The sequence below is a fragment of the Pelophylax lessonae genome (assembly GCF_965119305.1).
Source record: "Pelophylax lessonae genome assembly, chromosome: 1".
Taxonomy (NCBI): Eukaryota; Metazoa; Chordata; class Amphibia; order Anura; family Ranidae; genus Pelophylax; species Pelophylax lessonae.
In genome coordinates this window covers 6,749,291-6,765,718 of record NC_138768.1, presented here as the reverse complement: position 1 = coordinate 6,765,718, position 16,428 = coordinate 6,749,291, and the positions used below count along the sequence as shown (strand labels likewise).

Sequence of the window (16,428 nt, the reverse complement as noted above, 5' to 3'; positions counted from 1 at the left end):
GAGCCAACTCAGTGCCGAGGTTTCCTTAACCAGGTGGGCATTTATTTCGAGTTGCTGCCACATGCCTTTCCTACTGAGAGATCAAAGGTGGGCTTCTTAATCTCGCTGCTCTCGGACAAGGCCTTGGCCTGGGCCAGCCCTTTATGGGAGAACAACAATCCGGTGGTTGCCGAGTTTTCCGTTTTTGTTGCTTCCCTACGGAAGGTATTCGATGTGCCGGCTTGTGCTGCCTCTGCTGCGAAGCTCCTTATGTCCATCAGACAGGGTTCACGATCCGTAGCTGAATACGCCATTGAGTTTCGTACCCTGGCAGCAGAGGTGGGCTGGAATAATGAGGCTCTGGTCGCTGCTTTCTCTCATGGTCTCTCGGATGCCTTGAAGGATGAGGTTGCAGCTAAGGACCTACCAGTGGAGCTCGAGTCTCTTATTTCTTTCCTGATTTTGATTGACACCAGACTCAGGGAGAGACCTTCCTTTAAGGAGAGTCTGCGGAGGCCTCCTAACAGATTGGCGCCTACCTTTGCTGTCCCACCCGTGCCTCCCTCTCCTCCCACGCCTCCTGGGGATGACTTGTCTGCGGGTGAACCCATGCAGCTGGGGTTTGCTCGCCTGTCCGAGGGGGAGAGGGTACTCCGGAGACGCGAGGGCCGATGCATGTACTGTGGTCTCGGTGGGCATTTTCGGTTGGCATGTCCGAACCGTCCGGGAAACGCTCGCACCTGAGATCCTGTCGGGGGCAGATCTTGGGTGGAGTCTCCTCGTCCCCGGTTTCCCGTGTTGACAAACCACTGATCACTGTTGTCCTCTCCTGGGTCGGGGGCTCGGTGACGACCCAGGCGTTGGTAGACTCTGGTGCTGGTGGTTTGTTCATTGATAGTGTGTTCGCTGCCGCCAATTCCATTCCTCTGCTGGCTCGAGGTTCTCCTCTGGCTCTTGAGGCGATAGACGGCAGACCCCTTCTGCCGCCACACGTGACTCATGAGACCCTTCCAGTGGGGTTAGCCATTGGTGCCGTCCACAGAGAGTCGGTCTGCTTCCAGGTTATTTCGTCTCCACACTACTCGGTGGTCTTGGGGTACCCCTGGCTCCAGAAGCATAATCCGATTTTCGATTGGAGATTGGCCGAGATCCTCTCGTGGTCACTGCAGTGTGGGGCTAGTTGCATCCATGGGCCTGTCAAGTTGCTGTGTACTTCCTCGGACTCTCTTTTGCCCCCTGAATACGAGGAGTACCGGGATGTATTCGATAAGGTGCGCGCGGTTGCCCTACCTCCGCACCGCCCATACGATTGTGCCATCGAGTTACAATCTGGTGCCGTTCCTCCTCGTGGCAAAGTCTATCCACTGTCGGTAGCGGAGAATGAGGCCATGGAGGAGTATGTGAGGGAGGCACTTTCACGCGGACACATTCGCAAATCCTCGTCCCCGGCAGGGGCTGGATTTTTCTTTGTGAAAAAGAAGGGCGGTGAGTTGAGGCCTTGCATCGATTACAGGGGTCTCAATCGCATCACGATCAAGAACGCTTACCCGATACCCTTGATTTCCGAGCTGTTCGATCGCCTTAAAGGGGCCACGGTCTTTACCAAACTCAACCTGAGGGCGGCATATAACCTCGTAAGGATCAAGGCGGGCGATGAGTGGAAGACCGCGTTTAACACCAGGACCGGTCATTATGAATCCTTGGTTATGCCCTTTGGGCTGTGCAATGCGCCCGCAGTCTTTCAGGAATTCATCAACGATGTTTTCCATGACCTGTTGCAGCAGTGTGTGGTGGTCTATTTGGATGACATCTTGGTATATTCAGAGTCCATGGAGACCCACATTCTGGATGTCAAACGAGTGTTGCAACGGTTACGAGAGAACAAGCTGTTCGGTAAGCTTGAGAAATGCGAATTTCACCGATCCCAGGTAACCTTCTTAGGTTACATCATTTCCGCTGAGGGGTTCTCCATGGATCCTGAGAAGGTTTCGGCTGTCTTACAGTGGCCCCAGCCCAGTGGTCTTCGCTCCCTGCAGCGCTTTTTGGGCTTCGCCAATTATTATCGGAAGTTCATCAGGGACTTTTCCATGCTAGCCAAGCCTCTCACGGATCTGACCAGGAAGGGCAGTAATTCCCAGGTCTGGCCGCCCGAGGCCATCCGAGCTTTTGAGGCTCTAAAGTCCGCCTTTGTGTCAGCTCCGATTCTGTCGCATCCCAACCCTGGGTTGCCCTTTGTCCTCGAGGTGGACGCGTCTGAGACGGGAGTAGGCGCCCTTCTGTCTCAGCGTAGAACACCAGAGGGTCCTCTGCTTCCTTGTGGGTTTTACTCCCGGAAACTGTCTTCCGCGGAGTGCAACTACCAGATTGGTGACAGGGAGTTATTGGCCATCGTGCAGGCTCTTAAAGAATGGAGGCACTTGCTCGAGGGTTCGGTGGTTCCGGTCCTCATCCTGACGGACCACAAGAATCTGACCTACCTCTCTGAGGCCAAGAGATTGACACCACGTCAGGCCAGATGGGCTCTGTTCTTGTCACGTTTTAATTACGTGGTCTCCTACCTACCCGGTTCCAAGAACATCAGGGCGGATGCCTTATCACGGCAGTACTCCGACCTGTCCAGGGAGGAGTCGATTCCGACTTCGGTCATACCTCCGAATCAGATCCTGGCCGCCATTCGCACCAGCCTGACCTCTCCCCTGGGTGAGCAGATTTTGGCGGCTCAATCTGGTGCTCCCTCTGGGAGACCCAACGGCAGATGTTTTGTGCCTGAGGAGTTGCGCACTCGGTTGTTGCGAACCTACCATAACTCCAAGACCGCGGGGCATCCTGGAAAGAATCAGCTGTCCTGGGCTGTTTCACGTCTGTTCTGGTGGCCTTCCCTACGTTCCGACATCGCCGCATATGTAGCGGCATGCTCCGTTTGTGCCCAGAGTAAGTCTCCTCGGCACCTTCCGTTGGGCCTTCTGCAACCCTTAGCCACCGGGGAGCGCCCATGGTCACACCTGGGGATGGATTTCATTGTGGACCTCCCTGCATCCCGAGGCCATACGGTCATTCTCATGATTGTGGATCGGTTTTCCAAAATGTGCCACTGTGTTCCTCTCAAGAAGTTACCCTCTGCACAGGAGTTGGCCACGATTTTTGCCAGGGAGGTCTTCCGGTTGCACGGTTTGCCCAAGGAGATTGTGTCGGATCGGGGGAGTCAGTTTGTGTCCAGGTTCTGGCGCGCCTTTTGCTCCCAGTTGGGGATTCATCTCTCCTTCTCCTCGGCCTACCACCCTCAGTCCAATGGGGCCGCAGAACGATCCAATCAGGCCTTGGAGCAATTCCTTCGTTGCTATGTCTCCGATCACCAAGACAATTGGGTTGACCTCCTGCCTTGGGCTGAGTTTGCCAGGAACACGGCGGTGAACTCTTCCTCTGGGACGTCTCCCTTCATGGCCAACTATGGGTTCCAACCTGCCGTGTTACCAGGAGGTATTCTCTCCCCAGGATATTCCGGCTGTGGAGGATCACCTTTCCGTCCTACGTGCTTCTTGGGTACAGATCCAGAGGTCCCTTGAGGTCTCTGCGCAGCGCCAGAGACTCCAGGCTGATCGCAGACGAGCGCCTGCTCCTTCCTACCAGGCCGGAGACCGTGTATGGTTGTCCACCCGCAACCTCAACCTTCGAGTGCCCACTCCCAAGCTGGCGCCTCGCTTTGTTGGTCCCTTCCGAGTGCTTCGCAGGGTAAACCCGGTAGCCTATGCCCTTGCGCTTCCTCCTGGCATGCGGATCTCCAACGTGTTTCATGTCTCCCTGTTGAAGCCACTGGTGTGTAATCGCTTCACTTCCTCGGTTCCTCGGCCTCGTCCGGTCCGAGTGGGCAATCGTGAGGAGTATGAGGTGAGCAATATCCTGGACTCACGCCTGGTCCGCGGTCGGGTGCAGTTTTTGGTTCATTGGCGTGGTTATGGTCCAGAGGAGCGTTCCTGGGTTCCCTCCGCAGATGTCCATGCTCCTGCCTTGCTCCGAGCCTTCCACGCACGCTTCCCTCAGAAACCGTTCTTTACTCCGCGGAGGAGGGGCCCTTGAGGGGGAGGTACTGTCATGGTCTTACCTTCTTGCTGTTCTCCTTCGTTTGACATGTGCTGGCGGCCATCTTGGTTTCTGGGTTTCTTGTAGCCTCCCACCCTGCGGCTCCTCCTCCCCACTGGGAGGAGCTGGATGCCTAGCTCATATATATAGGAGGTCTGTGGCTTCAGTTCCCTGCTTGGTCCTCCTGTGTTCACATGCTTCTAAGACTGCTGCTGCTTCTGGTTCCTGTTCCTGGCTTCGTCTGACTACCCTGCTGGTTCCTGATCCTGGCTTCATCTGACTACCCTGCTGGTTCCTGATCCTGGCTTCGTCTGACTACCCTGCTGGTTCCTGACCCCTGGCTTCGCAAAAGACTCTGCATCAGTTTCGCCATCCGTTTGGACTTTTGCTTTACAGCTTGTTTTTCAATAAAGCTTTCTTATTTTCACTTATCTGTTGTTGTACGTCTGGTTCATTGTTCCGTGACACATGCTAAAAAAAAATAAATCTAACGTCCACTTTATTAAAGATGAACAGGGACGATCTTGCGTTGAAACCACCAAAATTGCGACACAATTCAATAAATTTTACTCTGACTTATACCACCTACCCTAAACCTTGGACCCAGATCACTCACAAGATGCCCTTATCAAATACTTTCTACTTCAATACTGCCCGACCCCCATATCCAGAACTGATGCACAACAATTGGAAAGCCCTATTTCAGCAGCCGAACTTCAGCAAATGATTAAACAACTTAAATTAAGCAAAAGTACTGGTCCAGATGGTTTCACAGCGGCCAATTACAAAACATTTTTAGCCCCTCTAACCAATCCATTCTTGAAAGCCTTTAACTTGCTTCCACCCACCCCCCCCCCCTCTTCCAATAGACTTCATGACGCCCACATCACTGTTATCCCAAAAGAAGGTAAAGACACAACTTTGTTGGCTAATTATAGACTAATTTCCTTATTAAATGTAGATATTAAGCTATACGCTAAGATCTTGGCAAATCGCTTACTTCCATTTATCCCCTCTATAATCACTACAGATCAAGTGGACTTCGTCCCGGGCAGGGAAGCTAGGGACAACACAATTAAAGTGCTCAATATTGATCATTGGCTAACATCCTCTACCTGCCAGGGCTTCTTTTTATCGCTAGATGCCGAGAAGGTGTTTGACAGGCTGGCCTGGGACTACCTTAGGGAGAGGCTTCATCACATTGGACTTCAAAGCCAAATGCTCAATCACATAATGTTCCTGTTCTCCAACCCCACAGCCATAATTCGAGTAAACGGCCACCTGTCGAATGCCTTTTCCATTTGCAATGGCACGAGGCAAGGCTGCCCACTGTCACCGATTCTTTTTATCCTCACCTTGGAACCACTACTGATGCTTTCATGTTCTAACCAGAACATAAAGGGTATATCTGTTGCTAATCACACATATAAACTAGCTGCGTTTGCAGACGACATACTACTTTTCTTGAGAGACCCACTCATAATAATCCTAAATTTACAGAAGGACTTTAAACTATTTCAATGACTGTCCAACTTGAAAATTAATCTTGCCAAATCCCACGCTCTGAACATATCCTTGCCAACAGCAACCGTTACACAATGTTAGGTAAATTTCCCCTTCCAATGGCGATCCGATGCCATTACTTACCTGGGTATTCAACTCCCCACCCGCCTCTCAGACATTTATGCCCCCAACTACCTACCCATCCTTAACTCTATTTCAACTGACATAAGACAGTGGGACAAGTCCCACTTTTCATGGTTCTGACGAGCTGCCATTTTAAAGATGATTGTTTTACTAAGGCTTTTTTTTGTACATACTTCAAGCAATACCGATCAAAGTCCTACTGCTTTTCCTTAAGACCTACAAGAGAATATGCACCACATTTGTCTGGAACCACAAACACCCTCAAATTAGTTACGACCATTTCGTGAAACCCAAATAGTTTGGTGGACTTGGCTTACCTGACATCAAAAATTATTATCGTGCAACCCACTTGTCTAGAATTGTTGATGGGAAAGCACATGCCCAATCAAAAGAATGGGTCCGTCTAGAACACTCTTTCTCCCACTTACCCCTAAAATCTACACCCTGGCTTTTACCCCAACATATTCCTCCTACACTTAAAGACCATCCTCTGATCACCCCGACGTTAACTAATTTTAGAGAGCTATGCTCAAAATTGCATTTCTCCTCCATCACACCTATTGTAATGAATCCCGTATTTCCCCCGGGAATGTCTGCCCACTTCTTGACAGACTGCTGGCCCCATGCTGAGATTTTAGCCCATCAATTTTTTCATCAATGGGATATATCAGACCTTTTACAACTAAATTCCTTTACGCCAGGTTGCTCTCTACCATTCTAGAGCTGTTTCCAAATACAACATTTCCTAAGAGACTTAGACCAACATAAAACAGTATCTAGACCCCTTACCCCCTTTGAAGCACCCCATGATCTCCACCTTACACTCCCTCCTCTATGACTCCATCAAACTCACCTCCTATAACAAATTCAAGATTTGGGAACGAGACCTAGAACTTAATATCCCGAAGCAACATTAGAGGAGAGGAGACGACAGGTGGTGCTGTGCTGCAAGAGGAAAAGCGCACGGGATCAGAGGCAGCTGAGCATGTGTGAGGAACATGTGTGTAAAGGAGTGACTGAGTGCTGAAAACAATGAGTGAGTGTGTGGTAGTATACAGTAACCCCCCCAGAAGAGCGAGCGGCAAAACCGGGACCCCCCACAGAGACCGAGAGAGAGCGCCCCCCACAGAGACAGACAGAGAGCAGGGACTGGGAGTGGAGGATTCGGGAGAGACCGACAGCATACCCCACTAGCTGGCTGGAAGAGGAGCCCGAGACAAAACCAGTGACAGAGGAGGGAGGCGGGAGCAGAGCAGAAGACTGACCGACTGAGGGAGGAATTGCTGACAAGCACTGCAAGTGTCGGCTTACAGGAGCACAGGGACACTTACTTGGTAAGTAAAGACTGTGGCTGTGACTGAAGACTGTAACTGAGGGTGTAGTGTAGTACCTGAGTGTCAGTGAGTACTGAGTGCCTGACTGTCAGTGAGTACTGAGTATCAGTGAGTACTGAGTGCCTGAGTGTCAGAGAGTACTGAGTGTCTGAGTGTCAGTGAGTGCCTGAGTGTCAGTGAGTACTGAGTGCCTGAGTGTCAGTGAGTACTGAGTGTCTGAGTGTCAATGAGTACTGAGTGCCTGAGTGTCAGTGAGTGCCTGAGTGTTAGTGAGTACTGAGTACCTGAGTGTCAATGAGTACTGAGTGCCTGAGTGTCAGTGAGTGCCTGAGTGTTAGTGAGTACTGAGTACCTGAGTGTCAGTGAGTACTGAGTGTCGCTGAGTGTCGCAGAGTACCAGAGGGTGAGAAAGTAGAGTTAGGAAGCTATAAAACAGCCACACAGGACAGACTCAAATTACTGAATCCCCATTAGAGGAGATAGTGGGTACAATGCCCGGCGGGTGTGGAGATGTGACTCGGTGCACATCTTGTGGCATGTATACTTTCCTCGATCTAGCGATCGAGGGCGATTACAGCTGCACAAAATGTAAGCACGTTGCTTCCCTGGAAGCTCAGGTCCTGAATCTAGGGAAGCAACACTGAGAAGAATCTCCATACTGAAGGAGAGCTGGGAATGTACCTGTCAGGTGCAGGCAGGGGCCTGCACAGAGGAGGGCAGAGATACAAGGGTGCAGGCATCAGAGCAGAGTAGTTGGGTGACAGTTAGGAAGGGTAGAAGGGAACAAGGCAAGGAGGCTGTTCCTTGGCTGGGGCACCCCAATAAATACGCCCCGTTGCGTGATGTTGGGGAAACCAGTCAGGGGCCAGCATTGCTGATGCAGAGGGACACCCCTAGCTGCCAGGGGAAGAACTCCTCCAGTGAGGGTGGAAGCAAGGGAAAGGAAAGACAGGTTCTGGTGTTAGGGGACTCAATTATTAGAAGGACAGAGAAGGCAATCTGTCAAAAAGACCGTAGGTGCCGAACTGTCTGTTGTTTACCGGGCGCTTGGGTTCAGCACATCACAGATCTGGTGGACAGATTATTGGGTGGGGCTGGGGAAGACCCAGCTGTCATGGTACACATGGGTACCAATAACAAAGTCAGAGGGAGATGGAGAGTCCTAAAAAACGATTTCAGGGACTTAGGAGCTAAGTTGAGGAGTAGGACCTCCAACGTAGTATTTTCAGAAATACTACCTGAGCAAGGTTCAGCAGGCACAAATGGGGACATTAATGGTAGGGAGTTCCTAAACTCAAGGTAGGTTTGGGGAAAAATCGCAAGAGCAGCCTAAAAACAAGATCAAACGAGGATATAGTATGCAACCGCACAAAATTACGAGGTTTGTATACCAATGCCAGAAGCCTGGCCAACAAGATGGGAGAGCTGGAGCTGCAGATATATGAGGAGGATTTAGATTTTGTGGGGATTTCAGAGACTTGGTTTGACAGCTCTCATGATTGGCTGGTGACTAGTGATGTCGCGAACCGAAAATTCGCTGTTCGCGAACGGCGAACGCCGGCGAATGTTCGCGAACCGGCGAACATTGCGAACCGCCATAGACTTTAATAGGCAGGCGAATTTCAAAACCCACAGGGACTCTTTCTGGCCACAATAGTAATGGAAAAGTTGATTCAAGGGGACAAACACCTGGACTGTGGCATGCCGGAGAGGGATCACACAAAAAAAAGTTCTTAAAAATTTTAATTTTTTGATAGAGAGACAATTATTGGAAAAATTAAAAAAAAAAAATAAAAATAAAAAATTTCTTTGGATTTAGCATCTGGGGGGTCTAAAAAGTGTACCTGTGAAGTTTCAGCTCTGTAGCATGTCCAGAACCAGAAAAAAATACGAGTTAGGGTTAGGGCTAGGGTTAGGGTTAGGGCTAGGGTTAGGGTTAGGGCTAGGGTTAGGGCTAGGGCTAGGGTTAGGGTTAGGGCTAGGGTTAGGGCTAGGGCTAGGGCTAGGGTTAGGGTTATTTTTATGGCTAGGCTTAGAGGGTTAGGGTTAAGGTTAGAGGGTTAGGGTTATGGTTAGAGGGTTAGGGTTAGGTTTAGTGTTAGGGGCTAGGGTTAGGGTTACGGTGAGATACTTAGGGTTAGAGTTAGTAGCCCTACCCCTACCCCTCTAACTCTAACCCTAGGCACTAAAAATAACCCTAACCTTAGCCCTGACCCTAACCCTAACCCTAACCCTAGCCCTAATTCTATTTTTTTTCTGGTTCTGGACATGCTACAGAGCTGAAACTTCACAGGTACACTTTTTAGACCCCCCAGACAATAAATCCAAAGAAATTTTTTTTTGTTAAGTTTTTTTTTTTTTCCAATAATTGTCTCTCTATCAAAAATGACAATTTTTAAGAACTTTTTTGTGTGATTTAGTGTCTAGGGGGTCTAAAAAGTGTACCTGTGAAGTTTCAGCTCTGTAGCATGTCCAGAACCAGAAAAAAAAGATAATTTTTCAGTAGAGCAGGGATGGTGGGAACCCCTTTTACACCTATATGATCTTTTTTTTCTGGTTCTGGACATGCTACATATATATATATATATATATATATTAAAAAAATACTCAAATACCAGCCCTCAAAGGGGCTTTTGGGGACAATATATATATATATATATATATATATATATATATATATATATATATATATATATATATATATATATCACAGAACAAAAAAATTACACAAATACCAGCCCTCAAAAGGGCTTTTGGGGACAATAGATATATATGTATATATATATATATATATATATATATATATATATCAAAGAACAAAAAAAATTACACAAATACCAGCCCTCAAAAGGGCTTTTTGGGGTGCTGTCCTTACAGCAGGAGTGTACCAAGAACACTGGCTAACAAGACCGGGAACACTGACTAACTGACCCTAGCTATAACAGCAGCAAAACTTTCCCTGCTCTCACTTTCCCTGCTCTTTCCCTGCTAACACAGAAATGATCTAAGATGGATGCTGCCCTTGCTTATTTATAGGAGGTGGGAGGGTGTGGGAGGGAGGTATGCTGATTGGCTGGAAATGTGCCTGCTGACTGTGATGTTCAGGGTCAAAGTTTGCCTCAATGATGATGTATAGGAGGCGGACCGAACATCGCATATGTTCGCCCGCAGCGGCGAACGCGAACGTTCGAAGTTCGCCGGGAACCGTTCGCTGGCGAACCGTTCGGTACATCTCTACTGGTGACCATTCAGGGGTATTCCCTTTATCACAGAGATAGAGAAGGTAAAAAAGTGGGAGGGATATGTCTGTATATTAAGAACAGTGTACAGGTAAATATGAGGGATGATATTAATAATAGAGCTAAGGATGAGGTAGAATCCCTATGGGTGGAATTTCAAAGGAAAGGCACTATGGGTAAAGTAATATTGGGTGTATGCTATAGGCCCCCCAACCAGAGGGAGGAGGGGGAGGAAGACCTCCTTTCATAGCTTGGAATGGCAGCAAGGATGGGAAATGCCATTATAATGGGGACTTTAATTATCCAGATATAGATTGGGCAGAAGGAACTGCGTATTCATCCAAGGCTCGGCAGTTCCTAAATGTTTTGCAGGACAATTTCATGGGTCAAATGGTAAACGCACCGACAAGAAACAATGCGGTACTAGACCTACTGATTACCAACAATACAGACCTGCTCACGGATATAGAAATACGGGGCAACTTAGGAAACAGTGACCATAGGTCAATTAGTTTCAGTATTAATTATAGTAATAGGAAACACAAGGGTAATATAAGGACACTGAATTTCAAAAGAGCCAATTTCCCAAAACTGTGCTCTTTGCTAGAAAATATCAAATGGGATAGAACCCTGGGAACAAAGAACACGGAGGAAAAATGGGAGTGCTTCAAGAGCATACTAAACAAAGGGATTGGCCAGTGCATTCCAAAGGGAAATACATTTAAAAGAGCAAAGCTAAACCCTGGGCGGCTAAACTCAAACATAAAAATACATATTAATACTAAAGAAAAGGCCTTCATAAAATACAAGGCAGAGGGGTCATTGGCAGCATTCAAGCATTACAAAGAGTGCAATAAGAAATGTAAAGGTGAAATCAAGGTGGCTAAAATAGAATACGAGAGACATATAGCGGGAGAGAGTAAAAAAAAAAAAAAAAAGAAATTCTTTAAGTATATAAATAGAAAGAAAGCAAGACCAGAACACATTGGCCCCATAAAAGACGACAAAGGGAATCTGGCCACAGAGGACAGGGAAAAGGCGGAAGTGTTAAATAATTTCTTCTCTTCAGTCTTCACAAAAGAATTGGGGGGGCTACACTAACCCAGCTTGTAATACTAAACTAGATAACACACCTCAGGAAGTATCGCCATGGCTAACAGAAGATAGACTTAGAACTAAACTAGAGAAACTTAACATAAATAAATCACAGGGACCAGATGGCTTACACCTGAGGGTTCTTAAAGAACTCAGCCAGGTGATAGCCAGACCATTATTCTTGATCTTTATGGATAGTCTACAGATGGGTATGGTGCCAGCTGATTGGAAAAAAGCCAACCTGGTACCAATATTTAAAAAAGTGCCAAGATATATCCCGGGTAACTATAGGCCGGTCAGCCTAACATCAGTAGTCTGCAAGATTTTGGAGGGGATGTTAAGGGACCACATACAAGACTTTAGTAATGAAAACCTTATTATTAGTAGTAATAAGCAAGGATTCAGCATGCCAGACCAATCTATTAACCTTCTATGATGAAGTGAGCTGTGATCTAGATAAAGGAAGGCCTGTGGATGTGGTGTATCTAGATATAGGTAAGCCTGTGGATGTGGTGTATCTGGACTTTGCAAAGGCATTTGACACAGTTCCCCACAAACGCTTACTATACAAATTAAGGTAATTAGGTATGGACCATAGGGTGAGTACCTGGATAGAGAATTGGCTCCAGGGGCGAGTCCAGAGGGTGGTGATAAATGGGGAGAACCCGTATTGGGCGGGTGTGGAAATCGGGGTCCCCCAAGGATCTGTCCTAGGACTAATCCTGTTTAATTTATTCATAAATGATCCAGAGGAGGGGAAATCTAGCACAATCTCAGTATTTGCGGATGATACTAAACTAAGCAGGCCAATATCTTCTATGCAGGATGTGGCAACCTTTTCAAGCAGACCTGAACAAAATAATGGGGTGGGCAACTACATGGCAGATGAGGTTTAATGTTGAAATATGTAAGGTAATGCACTTGGGCAGTAGAAACACAAAAGCAAGTTACTCACTGCGGGGGGGGGGGGGGCTCTGGGTGAATCTAAGATGGAAAAGGACTTGGGGGTACTAGTGGACAACAGGCTTGGCAGTGGCATGCAATGCCAAGCCGCTGCAAGCAAAGCCAACAGAATACTGGGATGTATAAAAAAGGGGATTCACTCCAGAAATAAAGAGATTATTCTCCCACTCTACAAGACTCTGGTCCGGCCACATCTGGAGTATGCTGTCCAGTTCTGGGCACCGGTCCTCAGAAAGGATGTGCTGGAACTGGAGAGAGTCCAGAGAAGGGCAACAAAAAGAATTAGGGGAATGGAGGGTATCGGCTATGAGGAAAGACTACAAGCACTGAACTTATTCTATCTGGAGACGATTGAGGGGGGATATGATATCAATGTACAAATACTGTACTGGCGACCCTAGCATAAGGAACAAACTTTTCAGAGAAAGGGAATACAATAAGACACGTGGCCACTCACTAAAACTAGAGGAAAAACGGTTTAACCTTAAAATACGTAAGGGGTTCTTTACGGTCAGAGCAGCGGAATTCTCTTCCACAAGCACTGGCATCAGCAGGGAGCATCGATAGTTTCAAAAAACTATTAGATGGGCACCTTTAAGACCACAATATAGAGGGGTATACAATGTACGGTTAACAGCAAACATACACACACACATCACAGGCTGAACTGGATGGACTGTTTTTAATCTCACAATCTATGTAACTAATTTTCTTCATGACGTATAAGGGATCCAGGAATGTGACAGTACAGGAAAATAACTATACAATTCAAAGCAGATGGTACAGAGTTCCAACCCTGATTCACAAATTCAACCCCTCCCTATCCAACAAATGCTGGAGATGTGACAATGATATCAGTACTTACCTTCACATTTGGTGGTCCTGCCCTGTCCTACAACATTTCAGGAAACAAGTAGACACTTTGACTGTACAAATTACTACCCACTCACTGGATTTCTCACCAGCCACGCTTCTACTTCACCACTGGCTGTGCCCTCGCATACCGGAAATCCTTAGCTATTCATATGGTAAACGCCGCCAAGCTTTGCATCCCAAAACATTGGGACCCCCCTTACCCCCCAAAGATCTCGGAATAGCTCTTACGCATAAATGGAATTGCTGAGATGGAAGAGCTGATTAGTATAGCGAATGACACCCCCACCAGATTTTCACATACATGACAGATATAAATGCTTAATTCACCAGGAATCCACGGACTCCTCACGCTAGACCCTGCAACACTCCATTACCAACCCGACTAACGTCCCCACCAGTTTTTCTCTGGTGCTGGCCCTCCCACCCCTACACATGGGCTGATGGTGGGAGGTCACCACACAAGACTAGCTTTATTATGCAAAGATAAATGTTTAAGAGAACGACTGAAATCCAACCACACTCATCAATTTTCTCCCTCCCCAATCACTGCAAAGTTGACCATTTTTTGCATTCTGAAAAGATCTGGAAGGATAAAACAAGACTTTACACCAAGAGAATTCCTTTGTATCCTCCCACCCCCCCTCCTTCTTTTTTTTTCTCTTTCCCCCTCTTCTTCTCCTTCTCTCTCTCCCCTTGTCACCTCTCCTTCATGCCCTGCCCAACTTCTCTCTCAGTCTCCCCCTCTACCTACCCCATCCCTTTTCCATCTCCCATTTTTTGGCTTTAGCTACAAAATAGATCTAATATAGAGCCCTACAGAACTATAAATTCACGTTACTTTGGTCCCGCCCGACTATAACATATGCTCCTATTACACAAATTCTCCTAACTATCTATAAGTTCACTTGGTCTCCACAATGAGCTTGCAAGCCCTGTATACAGGTTACAAGCAGAACATTTCATGGCTTCGCCCATTCTAATCTACTATCTGTGCATAATTTTGCCCTGAGTCTCATGATATCGGCAATTTTTGTGCTTCATCTCTTCATGTTCCGAGCGTTACCACATGTTTTGTATGCATTTCATTTCTGTTTGGTTCTTGTAGTTGATACCTTACCCTATGACCATAGCTGCCTTACTCTGTAATAGACAATTGTACTGGACTAAAGTCGATATTTTGTAATGCTCTATGATGTTTTTTTCTCAATAATAACTTTTTGTGGGAAAAAAGAAAATGTTGTCTGGGCACATTGTGTTCCAGTACTAAACTGACCGAGTAACGGATCAACTGGCACCCCGACCGGGTACCTCCATTGACGGTTGCTCCTAGTGCTTTCTGAGGGCTCCAAGCACTCCACCAGACACCATAACCACTTCAGACCCCACGAACCGCCGCAGCTTGGTTAGGGTCTCGCCATTTCCTACCCACCCTGGACCTACGACAAGGCTCCAGGTTGCCGTGGGTGAACCTCTCTTTCCCCAGAGAGTGCAGCAGAACAAGCTCTTACACAAGCTCTTACAAGAGCTTAGTGATTATCCAAGGGAGCATGGAGGACATAGCAATCCCTTGTAGCCAATTCCCCCAATAAGAGACAGGACTCTAGATTGAGGGTGAATTATAACTCAACTTTTTTGAACAAGAAACAGACTTTTATACAGTTTTCCTCCACAAGGTTACCGCCCAGGTGGACTTTGTTGAAAACAGGCCCTGACATTCACAATCCAATGAAAACAGAGTTTTACACTCTCATACAGTGTACACAAAGATATACATTGTGGGACAATCCCCCCTCCCCCTTAGCAGCCAATCTACATACACATATACATCCCATAATAGGTTTATCTTAAGGCAGACAGAACAAGAAGGATCATTAACATTTAACAATGAGACAGGCACAATCCACATTCCCTCCCAATATAAAAACAATAGGGAAGCCTGTCTGGCATGCAGGGACATGGAATAAACACATTATTTAGGATTCAGACTTTGCAATGTTCTATAACAGTCTAAGTCTCCCAGTGTAAAACAGGATTAAATCTTCATATTTCTATATGAAGATATTGCTGACAAATGATACTGTCCCATCTAAAGCACTATTTAGTATCTGCTCCTCACCTCCAGTGATGGTGAATACCGTCTCACTGAGTATAAAAGATACGAGTAACCTTTCATTGAACCCTCTTACCTTATACTTTAGTGTGTGTGGATTTATTTCAGATGATGTGTTATTTCTTTTAAAAGAGAAATCCATGTCATGTAATGCTTGAGCCATAATGTAGACTGCGAGATACACTCTATAGGATGTTTTCTCATCAGGATAATATAAACCAAATTTAACTGTCTCTGAATCGTGGTTCCTAAGAGGTATTCTAGTAGTTTGTGGAATAAGGACATTTTTCAGTTTGTTTTTTGAAAAGCATCTACATTGAGTTATGAGAATATCCTCCATCAGGGGGTCATTTGGGCGGCTGGATGGATAAATGCTATCAAAATATTCCAGCAATCCCTCTATGTAGAGAATCGGGTACGTAAACACCAAGCTGCAGTTACTGAGATTAAAAAACGCATCACTCATTGACCAAGAATCGGGTATAATAAATGTTTTCTCCGTGTAATAAGGGACGTTATTAGTCAAAAATGTGTAATAAGTCAGACTAACTGAGCCACAAATAATAAGAACTTCCGTAGTTGAGGTTTGCAGCTCTGGAGGAATTTTATTATAATTCTTTACAGACACCAGAATCTTGAATTCAATACAAATTCCATGATTAGATAAATGTTTGCTGAGTTGTCGGATCTCCCTCTCTCCGTATTCATCATCAGATGTAAGGATCCCGACCCAGTTCCACTTCATCCTTTCCAGTAACTTTGCTATGGCCACATATTGCATCTCATCATCCGGAAGTGTCCGGAAAAAGTTTGGATACATCTTTCTATCACTCAGTAAAGTGTCTCTGGCTCCATAACTAATCTAGGAAGAAAGAAAACCATCTGTATAAATAATGTGGAACTCTTAATTTCCAAATGGGCAGAAGAAAACCTTAGAAAATGTTTAATTTTTATATTTTTTTTAAGAGCAACAAACATGTAGTCTGAGCTTTCTATAAAAAATCTATAAGCAGATTGTAGGGGTGCTTTTATTTTGCCGGATCCATCAGATAAGGATGCAAGAGCACATTTATTATTACATAAATGATTACAGCCATCAGTGAAAGCC

General features: G+C 46.4%; 1 protein-coding gene across 1 annotated transcript; it reads right to left on the bottom strand.

Moving 5' to 3' along the window:
* Positions 1–15,258: 15,258 nt before the first annotated feature.
* Positions 15,259–16,140, bottom strand: LOC309551779 (extracellular calcium-sensing receptor-like; the record flags this gene model as incomplete). Its single annotated transcript, XM_082252469.1, has 1 exon — positions 15,259–16,140. One exon carries the CDS (start codon positions 16,138–16,140, stop codon positions 15,259–15,261), a length of 882 nt encoding a protein of 293 aa, XP_082108595.1.
* Positions 16,141–16,428: the final 288 nt, after the last annotated feature.